The sequence below is a fragment of the Naegleria fowleri genome (assembly GCF_008403515.1).
Source record: "Naegleria fowleri strain ATCC 30894 chromosome Unknown tig4, whole genome shotgun sequence".
Taxonomy (NCBI): Eukaryota; Heterolobosea; class Eutetramitea; order Acrasida; family Naegleriidae; genus Naegleria; species Naegleria fowleri.
The window spans coordinates 215,687-235,807 of record NW_025407936.1 but is presented as its reverse complement, the minus strand read 5'-3'; the positions used below and the strand labels follow the sequence as shown (position 1 = coordinate 235,807).

The 20,121-nt window shown below is 36.5% G+C and overlaps 10 protein-coding genes across 10 annotated transcripts; 4 read left to right on the top strand and 6 right to left on the bottom strand.

Moving 5' to 3' along the window:
* Positions 1-149: 149 nt before the first annotated feature.
* On the bottom strand, positions 150-1,037 carry FDP41_007659 (uncharacterized protein; the record flags this gene model as incomplete). The annotated part of the gene is made up of 1 exon (XM_044711427.1): positions 150-1,037. The coding sequence occupies one exon, from the start codon at positions 1,035-1,037 to the stop codon at positions 150-152; it is 888 nt and encodes a 295-aa protein (XP_044568457.1).
* A 155-nt stretch (positions 1,038-1,192) lies between these two features.
* Positions 1,193-2,464, bottom strand: FDP41_007658 (uncharacterized protein; the record flags this gene model as incomplete). Its single annotated transcript, XM_044711426.1, has 1 exon — positions 1,193-2,464. One exon carries the CDS (start codon positions 2,462-2,464, stop codon positions 1,193-1,195), a length of 1,272 nt encoding a protein of 423 aa, XP_044568456.1.
* Positions 2,465-2,745: 281 nt separating this feature from the next.
* On the bottom strand, positions 2,746-4,428 carry FDP41_007657 (uncharacterized protein; the record flags this gene model as incomplete). The annotated part of the gene is made up of 1 exon (XM_044711425.1): positions 2,746-4,428. The coding sequence occupies one exon, from the start codon at positions 4,426-4,428 to the stop codon at positions 2,746-2,748; it is 1,683 nt and encodes a 560-aa protein (XP_044568455.1).
* A 721-nt stretch (positions 4,429-5,149) lies between these two features.
* FDP41_007656 (uncharacterized protein) lies at positions 5,150-7,951 on the top strand (the record flags this gene model as incomplete). Its single annotated transcript, XM_044711424.1, has 6 exons — positions 5,150-5,446; positions 5,528-5,809; positions 6,000-6,441; positions 6,542-6,673; positions 6,794-7,444; positions 7,530-7,951. 6 exons carry the CDS (start codon positions 5,150-5,152, stop codon positions 7,949-7,951), a joined length of 2,226 nt encoding a protein of 741 aa, XP_044568454.1.
* A 115-nt stretch (positions 7,952-8,066) lies between these two features.
* Positions 8,067-10,061, bottom strand: FDP41_007655 (uncharacterized protein; the record flags this gene model as incomplete). The annotated part of the gene is made up of 1 exon (XM_044711423.1): positions 8,067-10,061. One exon carries the CDS (start codon positions 10,059-10,061, stop codon positions 8,067-8,069), a length of 1,995 nt encoding a protein of 664 aa, XP_044568453.1.
* Positions 10,062-10,458: 397 nt separating this feature from the next.
* Positions 10,459-12,949, top strand: FDP41_007654 (uncharacterized protein; the record flags this gene model as incomplete). The annotated part of the gene is made up of 2 exons (XM_044711422.1): positions 10,459-11,902; positions 12,018-12,949. 2 exons carry the CDS (start codon positions 10,459-10,461, stop codon positions 12,947-12,949), a joined length of 2,376 nt encoding a protein of 791 aa, XP_044568452.1.
* Positions 12,950-13,094: 145 nt separating this feature from the next.
* Positions 13,095-13,808, bottom strand: FDP41_007653 (uncharacterized protein; the record flags this gene model as incomplete). The annotated part of the gene is made up of 1 exon (XM_044711421.1): positions 13,095-13,808. The coding sequence occupies one exon, from the start codon at positions 13,806-13,808 to the stop codon at positions 13,095-13,097; it is 714 nt and encodes a 237-aa protein (XP_044568451.1).
* Positions 13,809-14,283: 475 nt separating this feature from the next.
* On the top strand, positions 14,284-16,414 carry FDP41_007652 (uncharacterized protein; the record flags this gene model as incomplete). Its single annotated transcript, XM_044711420.1, has 4 exons — positions 14,284-14,431; positions 14,592-14,977; positions 15,101-15,247; positions 15,347-16,414. The coding sequence occupies 4 exons, from the start codon at positions 14,284-14,286 to the stop codon at positions 16,412-16,414; spliced, it is 1,749 nt and encodes a 582-aa protein (XP_044568450.1).
* Positions 16,415-16,505: 91 nt separating this feature from the next.
* Positions 16,506-17,222, bottom strand: FDP41_007651 (uncharacterized protein; the record flags this gene model as incomplete). Its single annotated transcript, XM_044711419.1, has 1 exon — positions 16,506-17,222. One exon carries the CDS (start codon positions 17,220-17,222, stop codon positions 16,506-16,508), a length of 717 nt encoding a protein of 238 aa, XP_044568449.1.
* A 1,050-nt stretch (positions 17,223-18,272) lies between these two features.
* FDP41_007650 (uncharacterized protein) lies at positions 18,273-19,961 on the top strand (the record flags this gene model as incomplete). Its single annotated transcript, XM_044711418.1, has 1 exon — positions 18,273-19,961. One exon carries the CDS (start codon positions 18,273-18,275, stop codon positions 19,959-19,961), a length of 1,689 nt encoding a protein of 562 aa, XP_044568448.1.
* Between the last annotated feature and the right edge of the window lie 160 nt (positions 19,962-20,121).

The following is a 20,121-nucleotide window of genomic DNA, read 5'->3' as shown; positions in this document are numbered from 1 at the left end:
AATACGCAAATGTCTTGGACTCCATATTAGTCATGACGCTGACCGATTGAATTTTGTTGAATCTTGTTGATTCTTTCTTTGGTTCTGCTTCATGCCTATTCGAAAAACTGATAACTTTTTAAAAGTCTTTAAGGTGGAGACGGTGTTGCTTATCGATTTTGTTGCTGTTGCTCAGGTTGATTGGGTGTGACATTTGCATTTCTCTTTGGAATGTTAAAAGTAATGGCGGGCGATTTGGATGATGGGGTTTTTTGAACATTGCTTGAGCATGTTGAATTTGCAGACAATGGAATAGAGGCGGCTGTCGTTTTGGTAACTGAGGCTAACAAATCGTCATCGTCATCTTCAGCAACACTCAAAGAAGAACTCGATGAAGGAGTTGACATTGTAGTTGACATCATTTGTTCATTCTCATTCGAGTGCGTTCTTTTCCGCTTGTGCTCCAAATAATCTTCATACTTGTTTGGTTTTAAAATGTCATATTCTTCCTCCTGGTATGATGTTAATTGTTGCATTTTTCCAAGTGATGATGTTCTCCTTCTTTGATTGATGTCATTCTTATCATCCTCAGGTAAAAAATTGTTGATAACCACTTGATTTTTTCTTCCTGAATTGCTCGAATTGGAAGTACTATTATTTAATGATTGTTTTCGCTTTCCCAACGAAGAAGGAATTAATTGTGGTGTTTTAGAGTTTGTATTCGAATTATTAAATTTTTTTGGAGTGTTGGTTGGTAGTTGAAACTCGTTCATTGAATCTTTGGAATGATTTTCCAATTGTTGATGATCATTTCCAACACTTTGATTGAAAGGAGTTTGTATTCTTGCCTGCTCTCGTTTGGATAAAGCATTAATTTCCAAAATTTTAGCTTCCGTGTTATTGTGATGATCATCTACGATTGTAGCAATGTTAGTTCCTTCTTCGGAATTTTGTTGAGGTCTTGTTTGTTGTTCATTTCCGTGATTATTAGTATTATTGGTCGTCGTGATGGCACTCTTCGGAGAAGGAAGATGAAATCCTCCAAACACAAAAGGCATTTTTTTGTAAAATCATTTTTATTAAAAAATAATTTAATATTTAAAGTGACTGTTGGTGAAATATTAGTAATTATTATTATTGAAATGAAATAATTATTATTGAAATGATAGATCCTTATAGGTAATGGCATAGAATGGTTGTATAATAATAATAATTACAACTTGTGAATAATCGCTCCACCAATATAATCACAATATTTGTAACTTGGACTCCAAACATTAGTGTCATACTCGGTTGGTAAAACAGTGTCACAAACCATTCCTCTTGCAACAATTCGAATCGAATCAGCACCATTTGTGGGGAGATTATTACTCAACATGTGTGAATCACATGCTGTAAATGTATTTGTGAGAGGAATGCTTTCTGTGAACATGACATTTGCTTTTCCATTAGAATTTGGTTTGGAGAGTGCTGAAATTTCCATACTCAAATGTTGAATGGTTGTAGTGAGTGGAAGATTTGGAGAATTATAGTTTTGTTTTCCATCAGAATTATTGGGTGGGAAAACACATGGATATTTCACCTTAATATTGAAACTTGTCTTGGAATTTTCAGTGACACTAATGGAGAGAGGAAAAGCAGCAACTCCAAAATAAGGTTTGAAACATGTCTTGTCATCATTAGGTTCAGCATGTTTCCACATTTTACAAAATAAATCCACACCATAGGTGACCCTGGTAGGATTGTTATTTCTATCCCAAGGATCTAACATGATAATTCCTGTAATAACTTCCTTTCCTGATGTCACATCTTTTTCAAATTCATAACCTACTGCCACTCGATAATGACCTCCTGAATCCACTTTAAAATTCATCAAACAAATTACTGGAATGTTATTTTTCAAAAATTCATTCACCAAATGATCGACCCAACATGGAGTCGAAGTGTCATTTCTCGCCACCTCACATGGCAAGAGTGTATTTCGATCTGGATAGTACAAGGTCACAAGTCCAGAATGTTCAAATAAATTTACTGGTACAGAAGCTTGTGATTGGTTTGCAAATTTCGAATTAAACCATCCTGATGTTGGAGCTACTTCAGGAAATTGAATATAGACTTGTGAGGTTGGTGTACTCGAGAGTGGAGAGAATCTGGCACTTCTCACGACATCCAAGCTCAGAGTACCTGTATGATTGGAAGTACGAGCCACATCAATGATGGATCTCTGATCAATGATTTTCTCTTGATAATAATAGGAGAGTACCATGTTGAGGCTTGCATCTCCACAGGAATAATCCGTTATTTGATCAAGATAGGGAACTTGGTGGATGATGTATTGTTGTCGTTGTTGGGTTTTGGTGGTGTATTTCGGAGTAGGAGTGGTGGTGGTGGTCAGAGTAGTGGTGGAAGAAGAAGAAGAACTACTACTCGGATCCGACCTTCTTGTTGTTGGGTTTGTAGAAGGCCTTGAGAGATGGAGATTCATGGCGTCAATGGACGAGTTCTTCATCATCATCAGACAGAAGAGCACCATTGCCACCACCACTACCATCATCAACAGCAGCCATCCGCCACCACCACCACTCCGAGAGAGGAGCCTTCGTTGTGGAGACGACATTTTTTGGAAGATTAATATGGATGATGATATTGATGTGTGTGAGAATAATCCTCAGAATGTTGAGGCATGAAATATCACACTGAGGCGAGAGGGTGATGAGATGTCCACTCGAGGTGGATGGAGAATCCAAATGTTCCTATGAATGAATTTTAATCCACTCTCGACATGATCCATTCAATAATGTCACTAAAAGAGGGTCGTTTGGAAGGGTCATGATTCCAACATTGTGTCATGATTTGAAGAATGACATCATTGTTGGTCTTGTTCTTTGAAATTTCAGGTCTTTCTCCTCTCATGACAAGTTGACAAACATCAGAGACTTTACCATGATTCCTAAACACGACATGACCATGTGTTAATTCATACACAACATTTCCAAACATGTAGACATCACTTGCGAAGGAATAATCAGAGCTGTTCTGAATAGCCTCTGGAGCGTATCGTCTCATAGATCCACGAGGTGGTTGAACTTTCCAATCCACTTTCTTACTGACACTAAAATCAATCACTTTGGCCTTAAATGTTGGAGTTTTTTGATTGTCTGTTGCTACTTTACAAAGCATGATATTCTGCAAAGATAAATCTCTGTGAAGAATGTTGTTGTCATGAATAAATTTCATACCTTGAGCCACGTCAAGAACGATGGATCGACATTGCTCAGTAGTGAGAGGAAAATGTTGTGACGGATATTCCTGTAATTGAAAATCACAAAACTCTAAAATATAACAACCATATTCTCCATCGAGGGAGATTCCATAACACTCGGCAACATTTTCATGACCTTTAAGGGATGCAAGTAGTTCCAGTTCCATTAAAAAATGATTCAGTGCTTGTTTGAATCCAAATTTGTGTTCATGCTTCTTGGATAAATTCACACGTTTGACAGCGACTTTTTTAGATTTGTAGATCATTGGAACTACCTCTCCTTTGACACCTTTTCCAAGTAGAATGTCTTTGTTTTTCTCTTCTAATTGTAATTCTTGAAATGGAATGTATGGTAAATTTGTCTGCAAACAATGGGATAGAATTTTTTCAAACACATCAATATCTTGATCCTCATCTACTTGTGGGACTAGTGAGTGTTTATAATCAATACCATTCTCTAAATGATAATTCAGAACGCTTTGTGGCATTTCCTCCGAGGATATTGTTTCTCCGTTCTTGAACTTTTTTCTAATCATTGTGGAGCTAATGGGTTTCATGATGGAAGCATTCACAATAATCACTTTCCGACGATACCCGAATTCATTTCTCCATTGTTCCAAATTAAATTCAAGACATTCTCTATTCACCACACAAATCAAATTTTCACAAATATGTTTTCCACACTTTTGCAAATTATCCACTCCAATCACATTAAACACTTTAATAGATTGTTGACAATTTTCTCCATAGAATGATTTTAATACTCTCCAAAATTGCTGTTGGCCTTGTTTAAAATTAATTTGATGATCTTGCAAGGCTTGATATTCATCGACTGCAATCCAATCCGAGTTCTCAACTGTTAATTGACACATTTTGATCCGATGCACTGCAGAAACAAATTCATGAATATTTCCAGTAATTCCTTGACACTTCTTTTTAACGCTACAATCCGCTCGTAACGTAATGAATCCTCCCAATACATTCATATTCAATTCGTTCATTAAATAGTTCCGAGCATCTTCCAAGAGTAATAAATGATTATTATGAATAGGATTAAAAGTACCATTCAGAATGATGATGGCATTATTAGGCACAATGGAGTTTGGATTCTCATCCGATGATGATTGAAGGAGTGATCGTTTCAATTTATGTGTGGGTGTGAGGTGTTCCAAAGAGTGGAGAAACATTTTTCTGTATTTTCAAAATTGAACGAGTTGGAAATTAATCGTACCGTTCTTCCTTCTAACTTAAATTTTGGAATTGAAATCCATGAATACCAAATTACAGTATAATATTCCAACTTGACATGATGTTTAATATTTCAGAACTGAAAAAATTTCAATGCTTTTTCAGGTTGATCATTTGACAAGTGTCATGCACTCATTTGAAATTATTCTTTATATCCCTTTCCTATATCAGCCATCATATGGATAGATTAAGCGAAACACTAACCTCTCCCCTTGAAAAGATGTTCTCCAAAAAATTCATTTACATTTTTCACATTTTTTGAAGAAGAATTTTACATCCCAGTCAATATCTGGTATTATTCTTCACAAATCTTTTGAAATTATTATTCGAATCGCGAACCAAGAGGAGTCATTGAGACTTGATTGTTATCAATTAGGATTCCAAAAAAAGCACTGTAGTCGGTTGTGGAGGCACCTCAAAATATTCCGCTCAAAAAAAAATTCTTTGATCGCCACCATTCTCGACCGAAGTGGATTGATCTCTCGCCACCACCTCTGTTGGATTTTTGTTTCGTACTTTTGAACACTTGTATCATATCTATTTATTACTGCTACTACCGCTTCTACTGTACTCTCTTTGTAACACTCCAGGATTGTAAATTATTTGAATTGTTCTTTTTTGTCTCTATTGTCATCATTATTATTGCAAAAATCTATTGCCATGATCAAGCCAACAAGAGCATTGTTTAACGGTAAATCCATCATCACCCATAATTGTGAAAACAAAAGGTTGACCTCCCTTTTGGGCTTGTCCTATGCGAACAAGTCAAATGCCAGAAAATCCATCATGATGACTCGATGCTCCTTCCGTGATTTTCATTGCAATTCAGCGATGAATGAAAAATCAATGAAATCCATCAACTTGCCAATCCATGATATTCCTGAATCATTTGAAGAGAGCTACAAAATGTCCATTGATTTTGAGAATGGTGGTGCTGAAAAGTTTTGGGCAACTCAGGTAAGCTTTGTGTGAAATTTGAATTCAGTAATTATTGAATCAATGCTTCTTTTGGAAATTGTTCATGATACAATAATATAGGCTGCACAACTTTCATGGATCAAACCGTACAAACGAGTGTTGAATAATGACAATCCTCCTTTCATTAAATGGTTTGAAGGAGGTGAAATTAATGCTTGCTACAATTGCTTGGATGTTCATGTGGAAGCTGGAAAAGGAGATCGTATTGCCTTCATTTATGATAGTCCTGTTTCTACAAATCATAACAATGGTAAACCAGTGGTTCAGAAAATTACCTATGCCAAATTATTGGAAAATGTTCAATTATTATCGAATGTGCTGAAAACAAAATTTAACATTCAGGTAAGTTAAGGAATTTTACATTTTCGATACATTGGAAAATTGGCATTTGATTGTGAATTTGATTATTTGATTGATTTAAACGCTAATGTCACTTTTGTGGAATTCTTGTCATCATTCACCTCGGTGGGTGGTGAATCATTGGTATTCTTGAATAATTATTGAATAATTCTTGAATGACATGACGCTCTAGCGAGGTGATCGAGTGGTTATTTACATGCCGATGGTCCCACAAGCGTTAGAAGCCATGCTTGCATGTCAAAGAGTGGGAGCCATTCACTCAGTGGTGTTCGGTGGTTTCCAAGCTCACGAACTTGCCATTAGAATTCAAGACGCTCAACCCAAATTGGTCATCTCAGCCTCTCATGGATTGGAAGGAATGAATAAGGTCATTGATTACAAGGTCATTCTTGATGAAGCTTTTGAAAAATCAGGCACTTCTGGTGTGGGATTAAAGTCACTCGTCTATCAGAGAACATTCTTGCCAAAAGTTTCCCTAAAGGAAGGAAGAGATTATGATTGGGATTCTCTGGTCTATGCACAAGATAACAAACCAATGAAGGAAGTTGTTGCTGTTCCATCCGAAGATCCAATGTACTTGTTGTATACAAGTGGAAGTACTGGAAAACCAAAAGGTATGTGAATATCATTGTGGAGAGATGATTAACCTGGATGTGATGGATTCGATGAATGTTTTGCCCTTAATATATATATTGAATTCATTGACAAATGAAGGCGTTGTGAGATCATTGGCAGCTCACCTGGTAGCTCTCAAATGGTCCATGAATGCAGTTTTTGGAATGAACGAAGGTGACACATTTCTTGCTACCTCTGATTTAGGGTGGGTTGTGGGTTCAAGTTATATTTGTAAGTTATATTGGGTATGATGTATTTGCATGAGCAACATAATTTTGTTGTCACATCGATTGTATGCGCTTTCTTGACACTTTTTGAATTGTCCTTGACCAAACATGAATGTTGTGACAGGTTACGGTCCGTTACTGAAAGGATGTACCAGCATTCTTTATGAAGGTAAGCCTGTTGGCACTCCTGATGCAAGTGCGATCTGGAGATTAATTTCACAACATGGAGTCAATGTCATTTTCATTGCTCCTACTGGTGTCAGAGCGATCAAGAAGGAAGACATTACAGGTCAATACATCAAAGCATTTGACTTGAGTACTTTGAGAGCCCTATTTGTTGCTGGTGAAAGATGTGACACGAACACATTGTTTTGGCTTCAACAGCATACTAACAGACCAATTATTGACAATTATTGGCAGACAGAAACAGGTTCACCTATTTGTAGTGTCATGCTTGGTTATGAAAAGGACTATTCCAAGATTAAGGTCGCTCCAGGATCTTGCAACAAACCGGTTCATGGATGGAACATTAAAATTCTCCCTATTGAACAAGCAGATAAGGGAGACGATACATCCTTATTATCTGAGTTGGCAGCTCACAATGAAGGATATATTGTCGCAAAATGTCCTCTTCCACCAGGTGTCATGAGTACTTTGTGGGGAAATCCTCAAAGATTTATTGAAGGTTATTTCAAAACCTTTAATGGCTATTATAAAACTGGTGATGCTGGCCATATGGATGCACAAGGAAATTTATATGTCATGACAAGAACAGGTAAGTTTCAAATGGTCACATCTTTGATACAGACCATGAATGAATGAATGATTGCATGTGAATCTATATCATGTGAACTTCATAGACGATATAATTAACGTTTCAGCACACAGACTAAGTACTGCAGAGATTGAAGAAATTTTATTGTCACTTCCTCAAGTGGCAGAGGCAGCCGTTGTGGGTGTGCACGATGATTTGAAAGGTCAAGTGCCTTTGGGATTTGTGGTTTTAAATGAGAAATATAAGAATGTACCTAGAATTGAAATTGAAAAGAAGTGTATTGACATTATCAGAAAGGAAATTGGTCCAATTGCAGTATTCAAGATTGTGATTGTGTGTCCAAAATTACCCAAGACACGTTCCGGAAAAGTACTGAGAGGAATTCTGAGAAATATGGCAGATGGTGAGCCATTTGCATTCCCTTCAACAATTGAAGATGCTAGTGTACTAGATGAAATCAAGACTATTCTCGCAGAGCATGGTCTTCCAAAAAAGAAGACTGAATAAGCTCACATTTGTACTATCAAAGCTGTTGATTTTTGCAAAAGTGAAATTATTTGCAAGAGTTGCAAAGATTGGGTTCTCATTAATAAATTAGTGGGTGACCTTGTATTTCTGTGTCTCACAGTTTGGATTGAATCAAACTCAAATCTCTTCTCAACTGTGTATCATCACGCCGATTCAAAACGGTAATGGAAATTCTATCGAGCTCAGGTGAAACCTCAAGATGAATGTGATCATGAGGTGAAAACAAGTGATCAGCAGCAGCCAGAGGAGTCAACACATGATTCTCCAAAACACCAGTTACCGTTAACGAAGGTCTATATCGTTTCATTAACCATATGACAACATCTTCACTCCAAGTTAATTTGTAACATTTCTGTGAGTTGGCAAATGAGGAGAATGTTGAAAGTTGTGTAATTATTTGATGACACAATTCAACATCTGAAAATGCAAAAAATGGTACAATTGCATTGAACTGATGCAGAAAAGCATCAAAGCATTTTGGCATTTTGTTTTCTTCTGATTTGTTTGAATTATTCAAATGATCAACTAAAAAAGGAGTGATATGGTGTCGAAATTCAATGACTCGATCGAGAGCATCAATTGCTGAATATGCTGATGAAACTTGTTCAAGATATCCAGTTGTGGAATTTGTAGTAGTAGAATTCAAAGTGCTTGCTCTATCGGTCAAGGTGGATGGCTTCCTTAATTGTGATTGCTTCTTCATGGGTTTGAATTGTAAAGTCGAAAATTCATTTTCGTCATTATTGAGGTAAGTATCTTCGTATGGAAATTGAGACGCGCTGTAGGATGACTGAGATTGATAGTTATTGTTCTGAACGGACTTCTTTTCTTGCTCGTACTTGTCAATTAGGGTGTTTGGTCCATTCTCTAAGATATTTTTCTTGACCATTTGATCGCTAATTACAGAAATGCAAATAAATATGGCTTGACTAGCGTCAATCACGCGTACGAGTTCTTCCTCGAGCGGTTTTTTGATATCTGCAGTTGCCTTCTTTTTATCCGTGCGTTTGTTGGCTGATGATTCCAATGATTGGTCTGTTGCCAGTGAGCCAGAATGCTGTGCCTTGTAGTTGACATCTTTTCTCGATTTTTGTTCAAGTATTAATCCTGCTCTGAATAGTTGATGTAAAAATCTGAAAATGGAAGGATGGGCATATTCCATATTGTTGAAAACTATTACAGCATTTGGGGCCGTTTCTAAAACCACATTCAATTGCCCAAGCATGTAATTGAAAGGTTGATTGTATCGATATTCGTCTGAAAATTGAACCAAATTCGATAACGATTCTTCTTCCGTAAAATAATTCATATCGAAAAGCACGAAAGGTCTTCCTTGAGACTGAGCTATCAGACGAGAAATATACAATTTTCCAACACCTAATGGACCTATAAAAAACAAGGAGAGTGGAATTTTCGTTTTTTTCATGAATTGTTTCTTTTGTAACTCGTCTTGAGTTTGTTCAGAATTTTCAGAGCTTGACGATAATTGATGATATGAATATGACCATATCGTTGACTGTCTCAAAAGGCAATAACATATTGTCTTGATGGCAATCTCCTGATTGACCAAACACTTGTTTAAATAATTTTCCAATTGCAAAAGTGGCACAATTTTCCGTACAATCATCTTTTTTCCGTTGTTGTTCACTTGTGGTTTATCAAATCTTTCGATAATGAAAGGTGGTCGAATTTGCCCAATAAACTGTATATGGCTTTCATTTTCATGCATTTTGGATTTGTCCGTTGATGATGAAGAGGATGCTTGTGAAAATAAATTCCAATATTGGTGATTAAATAAAAGAGTGGAAACTTTTTCTCGTAATGATTGAAACACTTGACCAATGGGGCCTTGTTGTAAAGAAGGTGCCTGCGATGGACTTGAAGAAGTGTTACTATTATTTACATCTGTTGTTGGTGTTGTTGATAAATCATCATGCTCCGATGAAGAAGAAATTTTCACAATTTTTCGTTGTGGTTGAGTATCCTTCCAACCTTTCCGGATAGGATCCGATGGTAGCATATCCGAAGAAGATGTTTCCGTACGTGTTGTTGCTTTGCTTGAAGCGTGAGGCTGTTGTTGAATGATCATGATGAAGATCCTCTCTCACAAATAAAATCGTTAAATTTTTTATAATGAGTTGGAAAAGGCGCCAATGAAGAAAAAGAAGAATTGAATTCGAGAACAACAGTATTAATGTTGTATTGTTAAAGTATTTATAGTACTACTATCACGTATTATTGATGAAGTGTTACTTTTTCATTCACTTTGAAATTTCTATTTCAAAATTGAACCATACCATCAAATCGGAAAATGAAAGTTCCAGACATTTCAAAAGTCGAAAAAATTGATCGATCCTCATCTCTCATTAATAGAGCTCTCCATTGGTTTGTTCACTCCAAACTGTTTCACGAAATCCCGAGTTCTATCGATCAGTTATTATATATTACTTCATCAGTACTACTGATAAATTATCATTTAAAAGGAGATGGGACATAAGAAGAACAAGTTACAGAAACAAAAAAAGGAAAAACAATTATGGGGAGATGATGATTCAACAGTGCAGCCTCCATCCTCCTCGTCTTCCTCGTCGGAAAAGAATTATTTCAAACTATTACATGATGACTGTAGAGAAATGGAACATACCATTCTGGATCATGAACCAAAACAATATTGTCAAAAGAAGAAGAAACAGCAGAAGGTGGACGAAGAGGAAAACATTTCTAACAAAACAAAGAAAAAAAAATCAAGAGAGAAACAAGTCCAAGATGAATCATTAGATAGTACGAGTGTAGACGCAGAGTCTTCACTTTCCCAGAAATCAAAGAAAAAGACAATGTCTAATTTGGACTATATCAACATTCTGGAAGAAACATTAACAGAAGAAGAAAAAAATGAATTTTTCAATGTCACACACACCACTCGACAATTAATATCATCCACACAGGATTTACAAAAATCAATGAGTGAATATTCAACATATTTGAACAATATGTTATTGAATAACAATTCTTCAAATAATTCCTCGAGTTTCGTTATGTCCAGTGATGCAACTGCTGAATTGTTGACACTGGAGCTTTCCAAGCATTACGAGTTTTTTAAATGTAATTCATTTAACAGAAATGAGAGCTTGGCAGCAATAGTCGTTCTCGTGAGCAAAATTTCAAAACGAATTTTCAGCAGAGATGAACGAAATGCTTTCTATGTATGCAAGGTATTGAACTTGCTTTGTAACATGATGACACGTCTTGCGCCAGCATTGAATGATTGTGAAGAGTACAGTCAAATTGTAGACGAACTTGCTTTCATATTGTACAAATTTGCAGAGCATGCAAAAGCACGATATGTCATGCTGGCCACTGGAGTGTTTTACTCGCTCTGGATGGTTGCTCAGAGTAGCAAGAATGATGCCACCATAGTACATGTGAATGAAGTAATGGAACTATTGGGTGGAGCATTATCGATGGGATTTGACCTGGGAAATCTACTGGTACACTCAAACAAGTATTCACGTGATGTTGAATACCTTAAATCAACTTTAAGTGCTTATGGAGAGGCCGAAAGCACTGCAGACACCTCGGGAAGTTTTCCAGACACTTTTATTGGTTTCTCTAACAATGAGAGTGAAATTTATGTCACAGAAAACGATTTTAATGTGAGCGTTCATTATGCCATTGTTTCTTCACGATCAAATTTTCTTTCAAAGAATTGTTTAAAGTGGAATCCAACAACCAACGTATTAAGCACACATGAAACTGGTCCAGGTTATTACTTGTTGGTAGATCCTGATATTTCATGGTATGCCTTATTGAAATTCTTGCAAATTATTTACTCGGACAAGTTGTCTGCCTCCCTTGAAGAGACCAAAAAACTACGAACAACAGCAGAGAACCCAAATAACTTTTCTGTTGAACAAAAACTTATATCTGAAGGTAAGATTTATTTCGAGATCACTCGATATCACACACACAACGAAATGACGAATCACAACTGAAAAAACTGACTTGATCATTATATTTGTTGGCAACAAATTTCACACAACAACAGGTCTACCAAAACTTTTCAGCACTCTGTATAATGAAAAGACACGTACCAATGCAACCAACTGTTTAGAATCTCTTGGTGAAACAAATGATGAGTCGGTTGTTGCCATGCAATCTCTTTTCGATGATTTTGATGAACAATTACTTAAGGATGAAATGAATTACTTCTTTGGAAAACCAAGCTTTAGCCTATCATGGTATTATTATTATACTGCACCTCCACCACCTCAAACAAACACGTTCAGCACTGACTTTCTGAAAAGAAAAACCAAGATTCGACAGCATGCGATCGTGTTGAATGGCATTGAGGATGACTTGTCGACACTTTTCAACAACCTTGTCCGAACATCGTTTGAACGAGACGGAATAATTGATCAAAAAGCTTTTGAAAACTTTTATCCTGATATCAAAATTACCACAGATACTGAGGATTTACAAGAAATTGACTTTATTTTACAAGAAGAATTGGAAAATAATCCATTATTTGCTCACGTACTTGAATGCAAAGGCTTTTATTTACATAGGTCTATTATTTCAAGTAGAAGCGAATTTTTCAAAAAGCTACTGCAATATGAAGGCACATCCAACGAAGACTCCAACACTTCTCGAATTGAAACTTGTCACATCAACAATTTTTCACTTTCTACCTTATTTGTTGTGTTTCAATTTATTTATGGTGGTTTAAGGGAAGACATGACCATGTATTCTGAGAATATTGTAGAGGTGTTTTTGGCAGCCGATTTATTTCTCTTGTTTGGTTTGAAAAAGTTTTGCGAACAGAAAATTTGTGAAAATATTACTGTGGAGAATGTGGAGCAGCTTTATTCAATTTCCATCATTTACAACTCTGAACTGATACGAGAAAAGTGCAAAGAATTGATGTTTCAAAACAATATTCCTTTCAGTACAAATATTAAAAATTTTAAGCAATATTGAGTCAAGAGTGGATGAAAGATTCCAATATTTTTATTCCAAAATGCATAGGAAATGTGAAATTTTTGAATTAGGAGTTGAATTTGTGACAAAAACCAGAATTATGAACTTTTTGGAACCAAAAGAATTGAAGTGCCGAGTCAAGAGTTTACTTCTTGATGGTGGCACAAGTGGCTTGAGGATTGAGCCTATTCCATGGCATCTTCATTAATGCAACACCCATGGCACAAGTATTCGTGTAGGCAGAATACATTAATCCACATCCAACAAATCCTGGCAAACTTAAAAACCATGGATTTCCAGTGACAGCAAATCCAGCCACACCTGCAAAGACAAATGCACCAGCAGTGAATCGAACTTGTCGTTCCATAGACCACACCGATGAAGATGCAGCACCAGCAGGTTTCACTTGCACAATAGGATCATCTTGAGGTTTACATGTATTCTTGATATCATTGAATCCTCCCTTAATGCAAATCACATCCGAAAAGCCACTATTACTCAACAATTCACTCGCTCTTTTTGCTCGAATTCCTGATTGACAAACGACATAGGTTGGTTTTGTTTTATCCAACAAATTCATGTTTGCTTCCAGAGTTTGAACTGGTAAATTGAAACCCTTTCTGAATTTGTGTTCAGCATGTTCAAATTCTTGTTGAGTTCTTACATCGACAATTTGAATGTCATTGGCCTTCTCGAGTAAATCTCGCACCGAGGTAAACTCGACTTCTTTGAACGATCCGTAGGAGAGTGTGGCACTCGTGGAGAATGGTTGAAAGGTGTTCCGAATGATCAATGTCATGGCACCTTGATGATGCAGACGAGAGTGCTTTGAGAAACCGTTCTTGAGAAGTGATTTCATCATGAGGTGTTTTGGGGAAAAAAAGCAGTAGTGATAGAGCTTCAAGATATTGTTTTCTTTTTTGAAAAGGAACAAAACATATATATGCAACAAAGAGATGATGTTTTGGTTTGGGAACAATTTTGGTCACAACAAGAACTCGTTCCTTTAAAGGCGAAAAAAGATGCGGCGAAACGAATGAACATTTAACAACATGTAAAGCTTCCTTATAGCGATGTTGATGCCATCTTGAAGATGTGTGTTAATTCCACGCTAAAACGTGTGATAGGATTATTATTTCCGTAAATGTCATGGGTCAATTACCTTCCATTTTGGGCCGACCTACAAATATATCCCTTTGCTTGAGTTGAACAAACAATTTCATTCTATAGCCATTAGTTGGTGATTTATTAAAATCTTCAACACTGAACTGAACAAATGAATATGCATTCTCTATATCGTGTTGTTGTGGGAGTTGATATATTGAGTTGAAAAAATGACCTCTCAAGAATGCTTGAATGAATTCATTCAAAAAGGAAATCAATTGGTGTTTGAAAACAAGTTTGAGGAAGCTATCGAAATGTTTTCTCAAGCAATTGAATTAAATCCTCAAAATCCTTTCGTTTATGATATGAGAGCTTCGGGTATGTGAATATATGTACTTCGGAACACTGATACCATTACGGAATGCGGAATGAATTTATGGTGGATGATGATGATGATGAAATTTTTCTTTTTTGGACAAATTGAACATGATGATGCATCATAATTATTTGCATTTTGATCACATGCGGATAAAAACAGTTTATATATTAATGGACGAGTATGAAAAGGCTGTACGTGACTCCGAACAAGCAATGGAATTAAAACCTTCATGGCCACAACCTTATTTCCGAAAAGGTCTTGCACTCTCACTTTATGGAGACTTAGAAGAAGCAATACTTATTTTAAATGCTGGGTTGGAAATTTGTCCCACTCATGCTTCGATGAGCAAGTTGAGGAATGATTTGATTGAAATTATGAAAAAACAACAAGAAAGTGAAACACCTCAGAAAGAATCGTCAGTATTGAATGAAACACAAAGTGATAATTCTTCATTTTCTCTTGGCGTTGAAGATTTGGAGCCATTCAGTGAAGAGGAAAAATTACCAGTTACAATTTTATGTGGATTTTTAGGAGCAGGCAAGACAGTAAGTTAAGAATATCGTTTTATATGGATCAGTTTTTTGAGTGTCAACATTCTTTCAATTAATTATCATAATTGATTGGTAAACAATTTGAAATTATTATTTTTTAATGAACCTTATATCAAGACTTTGTTGAATTACATTTTGCAAAATAAGCAAGGACTTAAAGTAGCTGTCATTGTAAATGATATGAGCGAGGTGAATATTGATGTAGAATTGGTCAAACAAACGAGTACACTTTCCAGAACGGAGGAAAAAATGGTTGAAATGACTGTACGTTTTTTGTTGTCCATTTCCAAAAAATTTTAATCTGTCTCTATTTTGAACAATGCAATAATATTTCATTTTGTATATTATTTTTATTCGATCCAGAATGGATGTATTTGTTGCACACTACGAGAAGATTTATTACAAGAGGTCGCAAAACTCGCCAAACAGAAAAAATTTGACTATCTTCTCATAGAGTCGACCGGTATTGCAGAGCTCCTTCCCATTGCTCAAACATTCTTTTTCCAAGACAATTATGGAAAAATGCTTTCTCACTACACAAAATTAGATACACTCGTCACTCTAGTCGATTGTTTTAATTTCATGAAAGATTATTCGAGTGATGATACTCTTAGCTCTAGACATATGGGTATCAATGAGAATGACAATAGAAACGTTGTTGATTTACTGTTAGATCAAATTGATTTTGCCAATGTAATTATTCTCAATAAGACGGATTTGATCAGTGAAGAAAAGCTCCATAAATTGGAAGCAATAATTCGAAAGCTAAATCCTGAAGCTGTCATTTTGAAAAGTCAATACTCTCATGTCGATTTGAAATCCATTCTGAATACAGGTCTTTTCAATTATGAAAAGGCACTCAAGTCACCAGGATGGGTACGAGAATTACAAAAAGAACACACTCCAGAAACTGAAGAATATGGAATTAGTTCATTTGTGTACCGACGAAGGAGGCCATTCATGCCACAACGACTCTACGAATGTATTCAAAATGAAAAATTGAGAGGAATTATTCGCTCTAAGGGTTTCTTTTGGCTTGCCAGTGATAACGCAACACTTTATGAATGGTCCACTGCAGGTCCGACTTTTTCATTTGCTCCAAAATCAATTTGGTTTGCCTCTCTTTCGGAAGAAAAAAAGCAACACTTTTCACAGGAGCAAATCGAACACATCATGAAGGAAACAAAATTTGAGGGAGAGTATGGAGACCGAAGGCAAGAGATTGTATTCATTGGGAATAATATGAATAAGGAAGAATTGATACAAACATTGGATTCATGCTTGCTTACTGATGAAGAGATGTCTCATGGCATGCAATTCTGGGAATTGACCTATGAGAATCCATTCAGACAATTCATTCAAGAACAGCAACAACAACATTATAAGAGACACGATGACACTCATTCCCACAATCATCATCATTCTCACTGAGAGTACATGTTGGCTGAATTGAAAGCCACCATATATTGGCTGAATTGAAATAAACTCTCAATTGATGGACCATCATGTTGTGACATCAGTGTCAGCACATAATGTCATGCATAAAATTACTCGTAAATGATCCAAGTACGTCCAAATTGAGTAATGCAAAATTCCAACTTTTTAACTCAATATTGTAATATCCACAATCAATAACGCCAGAATATCTTTGTCCATTTCTACCTGAAGCGCTAATAAACATACCACGAAGCATATCATAGTTTGGTGTACAAATAAACGTTGGACTGAGATGGTCATAATATCCATAGATGTTGTCTTTCTTTCCCCTTGCTGTGCCATAAATATGGATCTTTTTTGTGGTCAAGCTTGAGAAGAAGCATCCAATTAAAACTCTTCGGATTCCAACTTTTGTGACTGAATCTTGCATTTCCTTTTTTCCATCTTTGTCCACTCTGCAACATCTTTTTTTTAAAGTTGGTGGAATACACAATTCATAAATATTTTCAATTTTTCTGAAATGTGATTTTTTCTCATCATGGATCCTTTTTGCCATCTCTGTGACATTAAATAAAAATGCATGATTTGAATGGTCAATTTTACCCATCAGTAATATTGTCTCGTGTTGATGCTGTTCTTGATCTTTGTTGTGTGTTGTTGAATTTTGTTGTGACCCTTTTGTCGAGAAAATATCACTCATATCATTCTTCAATCGAATCAATACATGCTTTCGTGAATGATCAACATCCAAAATCTCAACACTCTCATTAATCATTTCTTCCTCGAGCTTGTTTGTAGACATTTTCTTTTTGTCAAGTAAAGGACATTCCACCAGGTCACTGATGGACTTGAAAAATCCATAAATACAAATTTTCATCGTGTCAATCTTCTCATTCACACGATCCTGTGTGCAGTTTTTAAAGAAATCGTTTCGATTCGACTCTGTTTTCTCAGCACTTAATCTATCATGATAGGTTTTCAAATGATCTCTACATTGAAAATGTATCCTCAAGATGTTATGATTCCGAATAGAACTCAGAGTACCCTTTCCATACTTGTAACTCAAATGTTCAGTTCGTTGAAGGAAATCTTCCTGATGGTGTTTCAAATGAAAGGAAGAATATTATTCAATTCCGAATTTCCAAAACTTGTTTTCAACTCAATCTCAATTTTTAATCCAAAACTTTTCAGAATCGGAATGAGTGGATGGTAGTGCTGAGATGACGAGTAGTTTTGCTGTTCATGTTGTGGCATTTTGTTGTTGAGACAGATCGGTGGTTGAGAAGATGGCATTTTAGGTTTGTGTTGCTAAAGTTGCTTGCAGTTTTGATTTTGAGTTTTCAGAGAGGTTAATATATTAAGTGTTAAAAGTGTTTTGAAGAAGAAAATTTCGAACCAATATCCATGCGTTCAATTCGAAAAGCACAGCAAGGCTAGTATTGGATATTCCGTCTGAGGAACAAGTTATTGGGTCACACACGTGTGTGACTAGACTTTGAGGTATTCAAGATCTTGCTGGTCTCCTATCTGACTGAGCGTGATTGTTCTTGCAGGAATCTCCGACCAAGATTCCACCAAAAACGAGAGAATATTCTCTCACCAGCAAAAAAAACCATTTTCTGTTGTTTAGGAACAACCAACATCAACGAGCTTCATTCTTTGTCGGTGTACAAATTCCGCTCTCCTCTCTCTCTCTGAAAGAGAAAAACAACTCTGACCTTTTTGAAAAAGCCGCAACACTGAAATAATAAGAAACAATTGGAACAACAACATACGATCATCATTGATTCTCTCATCGTCATCGGACCAGAAACCACAACAACATCATTCTTTTTAATCCGTTTTTTATTCGATGAGCAAACAGCATCATCACCATCAACAGCAGCAGTTTACATCATCGGGTGGTCCAAACGATAACTCCTCCAATAATGCTGCTGCTGGTACCTCTTCCACTGGTCGATTGAGCAATATATTGGAGTTGAGAGGAGTGAATGATCCTTTGCCAGATAATTTTGTTCAACCGTCGTCCAATAATGCTTCAAACCACCACCACCACCGCACTCCCATGATAAGCCTTGAGAGTGTTCTGGGAATGCGAGGAGGATCCTCCACTCTCTCAGAAAACCCCAATCTCTACCAAGGACATATTAACTTTCATCATAGCGTTCATCATGATGGTCATCATATTTTGGATCATGTTGATCCCGATCAATTCGAACAAGAACAACAACGACTCAGACAATTCAACTCTCACGGAGGACCTGGTACCATTGGTTTACCCTCCATACCAAACCTCCCTCAGAGCGTGAGTGCCATGTTTTCAAATACTTCCAACAACACTGGTGGTGGCAGTAGTGGAAGCAAAGAGGTTGGTGGTTCTCCATTGATGAACACCAACACGGGTGGACACTCCACAATCAATACCTCCTCGAGTGCTTGTAGCAATATGAACAGCTCAAGTTCTGGATCGTTAATGCGAGGAGACGGTAGTATGAGTAGTATGGCCACCTCTACTTCCTCCTCTCAACATCAGCCACCACGAAATAGCATGATGACACGAATAGACAGACCAGCGTCTCAGTCATCATTTGTGCCTTTTAATACAGGCAGCAATATGAATGTGTCCTCACAATCTTACATGCAATCTTCTGGAAATCCATCCTTTTCTGGAATGAATAATAACACTGAATCTATGAATCATTACCTTCAACAATCATCGAACTCTTATTCTGACAATATTCAAATGCAACAGCAACAACAACGTTCATTTGAAAATGCAATGACATTCACTAATAATAATAGCTTTATGACCAACAACAATATGAATAACAGCCATTTCAATTCCAACAACAATACAATGTCAAACCAAACTGGACCATTTAACAACAACAGCCAATACAATACCTCTCGTGGAAGTAATGTACAACCACAACAGCAAGATGACTACTCTCAAGACGTCATTCTTCTAGTTGTGGAGCAACAAAAGAGAATTTACCAACTTGAAGAAGAATTGCAAAGAGCTCAAGATTACATCAACAAACTTCAAGAATATGTGACATTTTTGGAATCGGAAAAGGAAAAGAATACAAAGAAACAAAGCAGATACTGGACTCAAGAGGAACATAAACTTTTCCTTGAAGGAATTGAAAAATATGGAAAGAAAGATGTTAAGGCCATTGCAAGTCATGTTGGAACGAGAAATGCAACCCAAGTACGAACACATGCGCAAAAGTACTATGCGAAAATTGACAGAGAACAAAAGAAGGTGCGAAAAGAAAAGCTAGAAGAGGCAAAAAAGCGCCAACCCAACGACAAGACAACTGGTCATCATGATGAAAACAAAAGAACAAAACGTAAAAAAGTACGAAATGATGATGAGTCGAACTCTGATTCTGCTAGAAGCCCACAAATTGAAGAAGGAAGTGTTTCTGGATCAGTCATGGATGAGTTGAGCGATGTAGAAAAAGATAATGTCGGAACGCTCCAAATTGGATCTGGTTCAAAACAACCTCCTGCCATCGATAGCAATACTACCCGATAGTGATGTGACATATCCATGACAATTACAACAATTGTTCCATGGAGCCCAGCGTAACAAGACAATGATCGATCCACAATGTTTGAATCTGGAAAGAAGAGTTTTCTTCAAATTGTTTGACACTAACTCTCCCTAAATGCAATGAATTTTGGAAACTTAATAA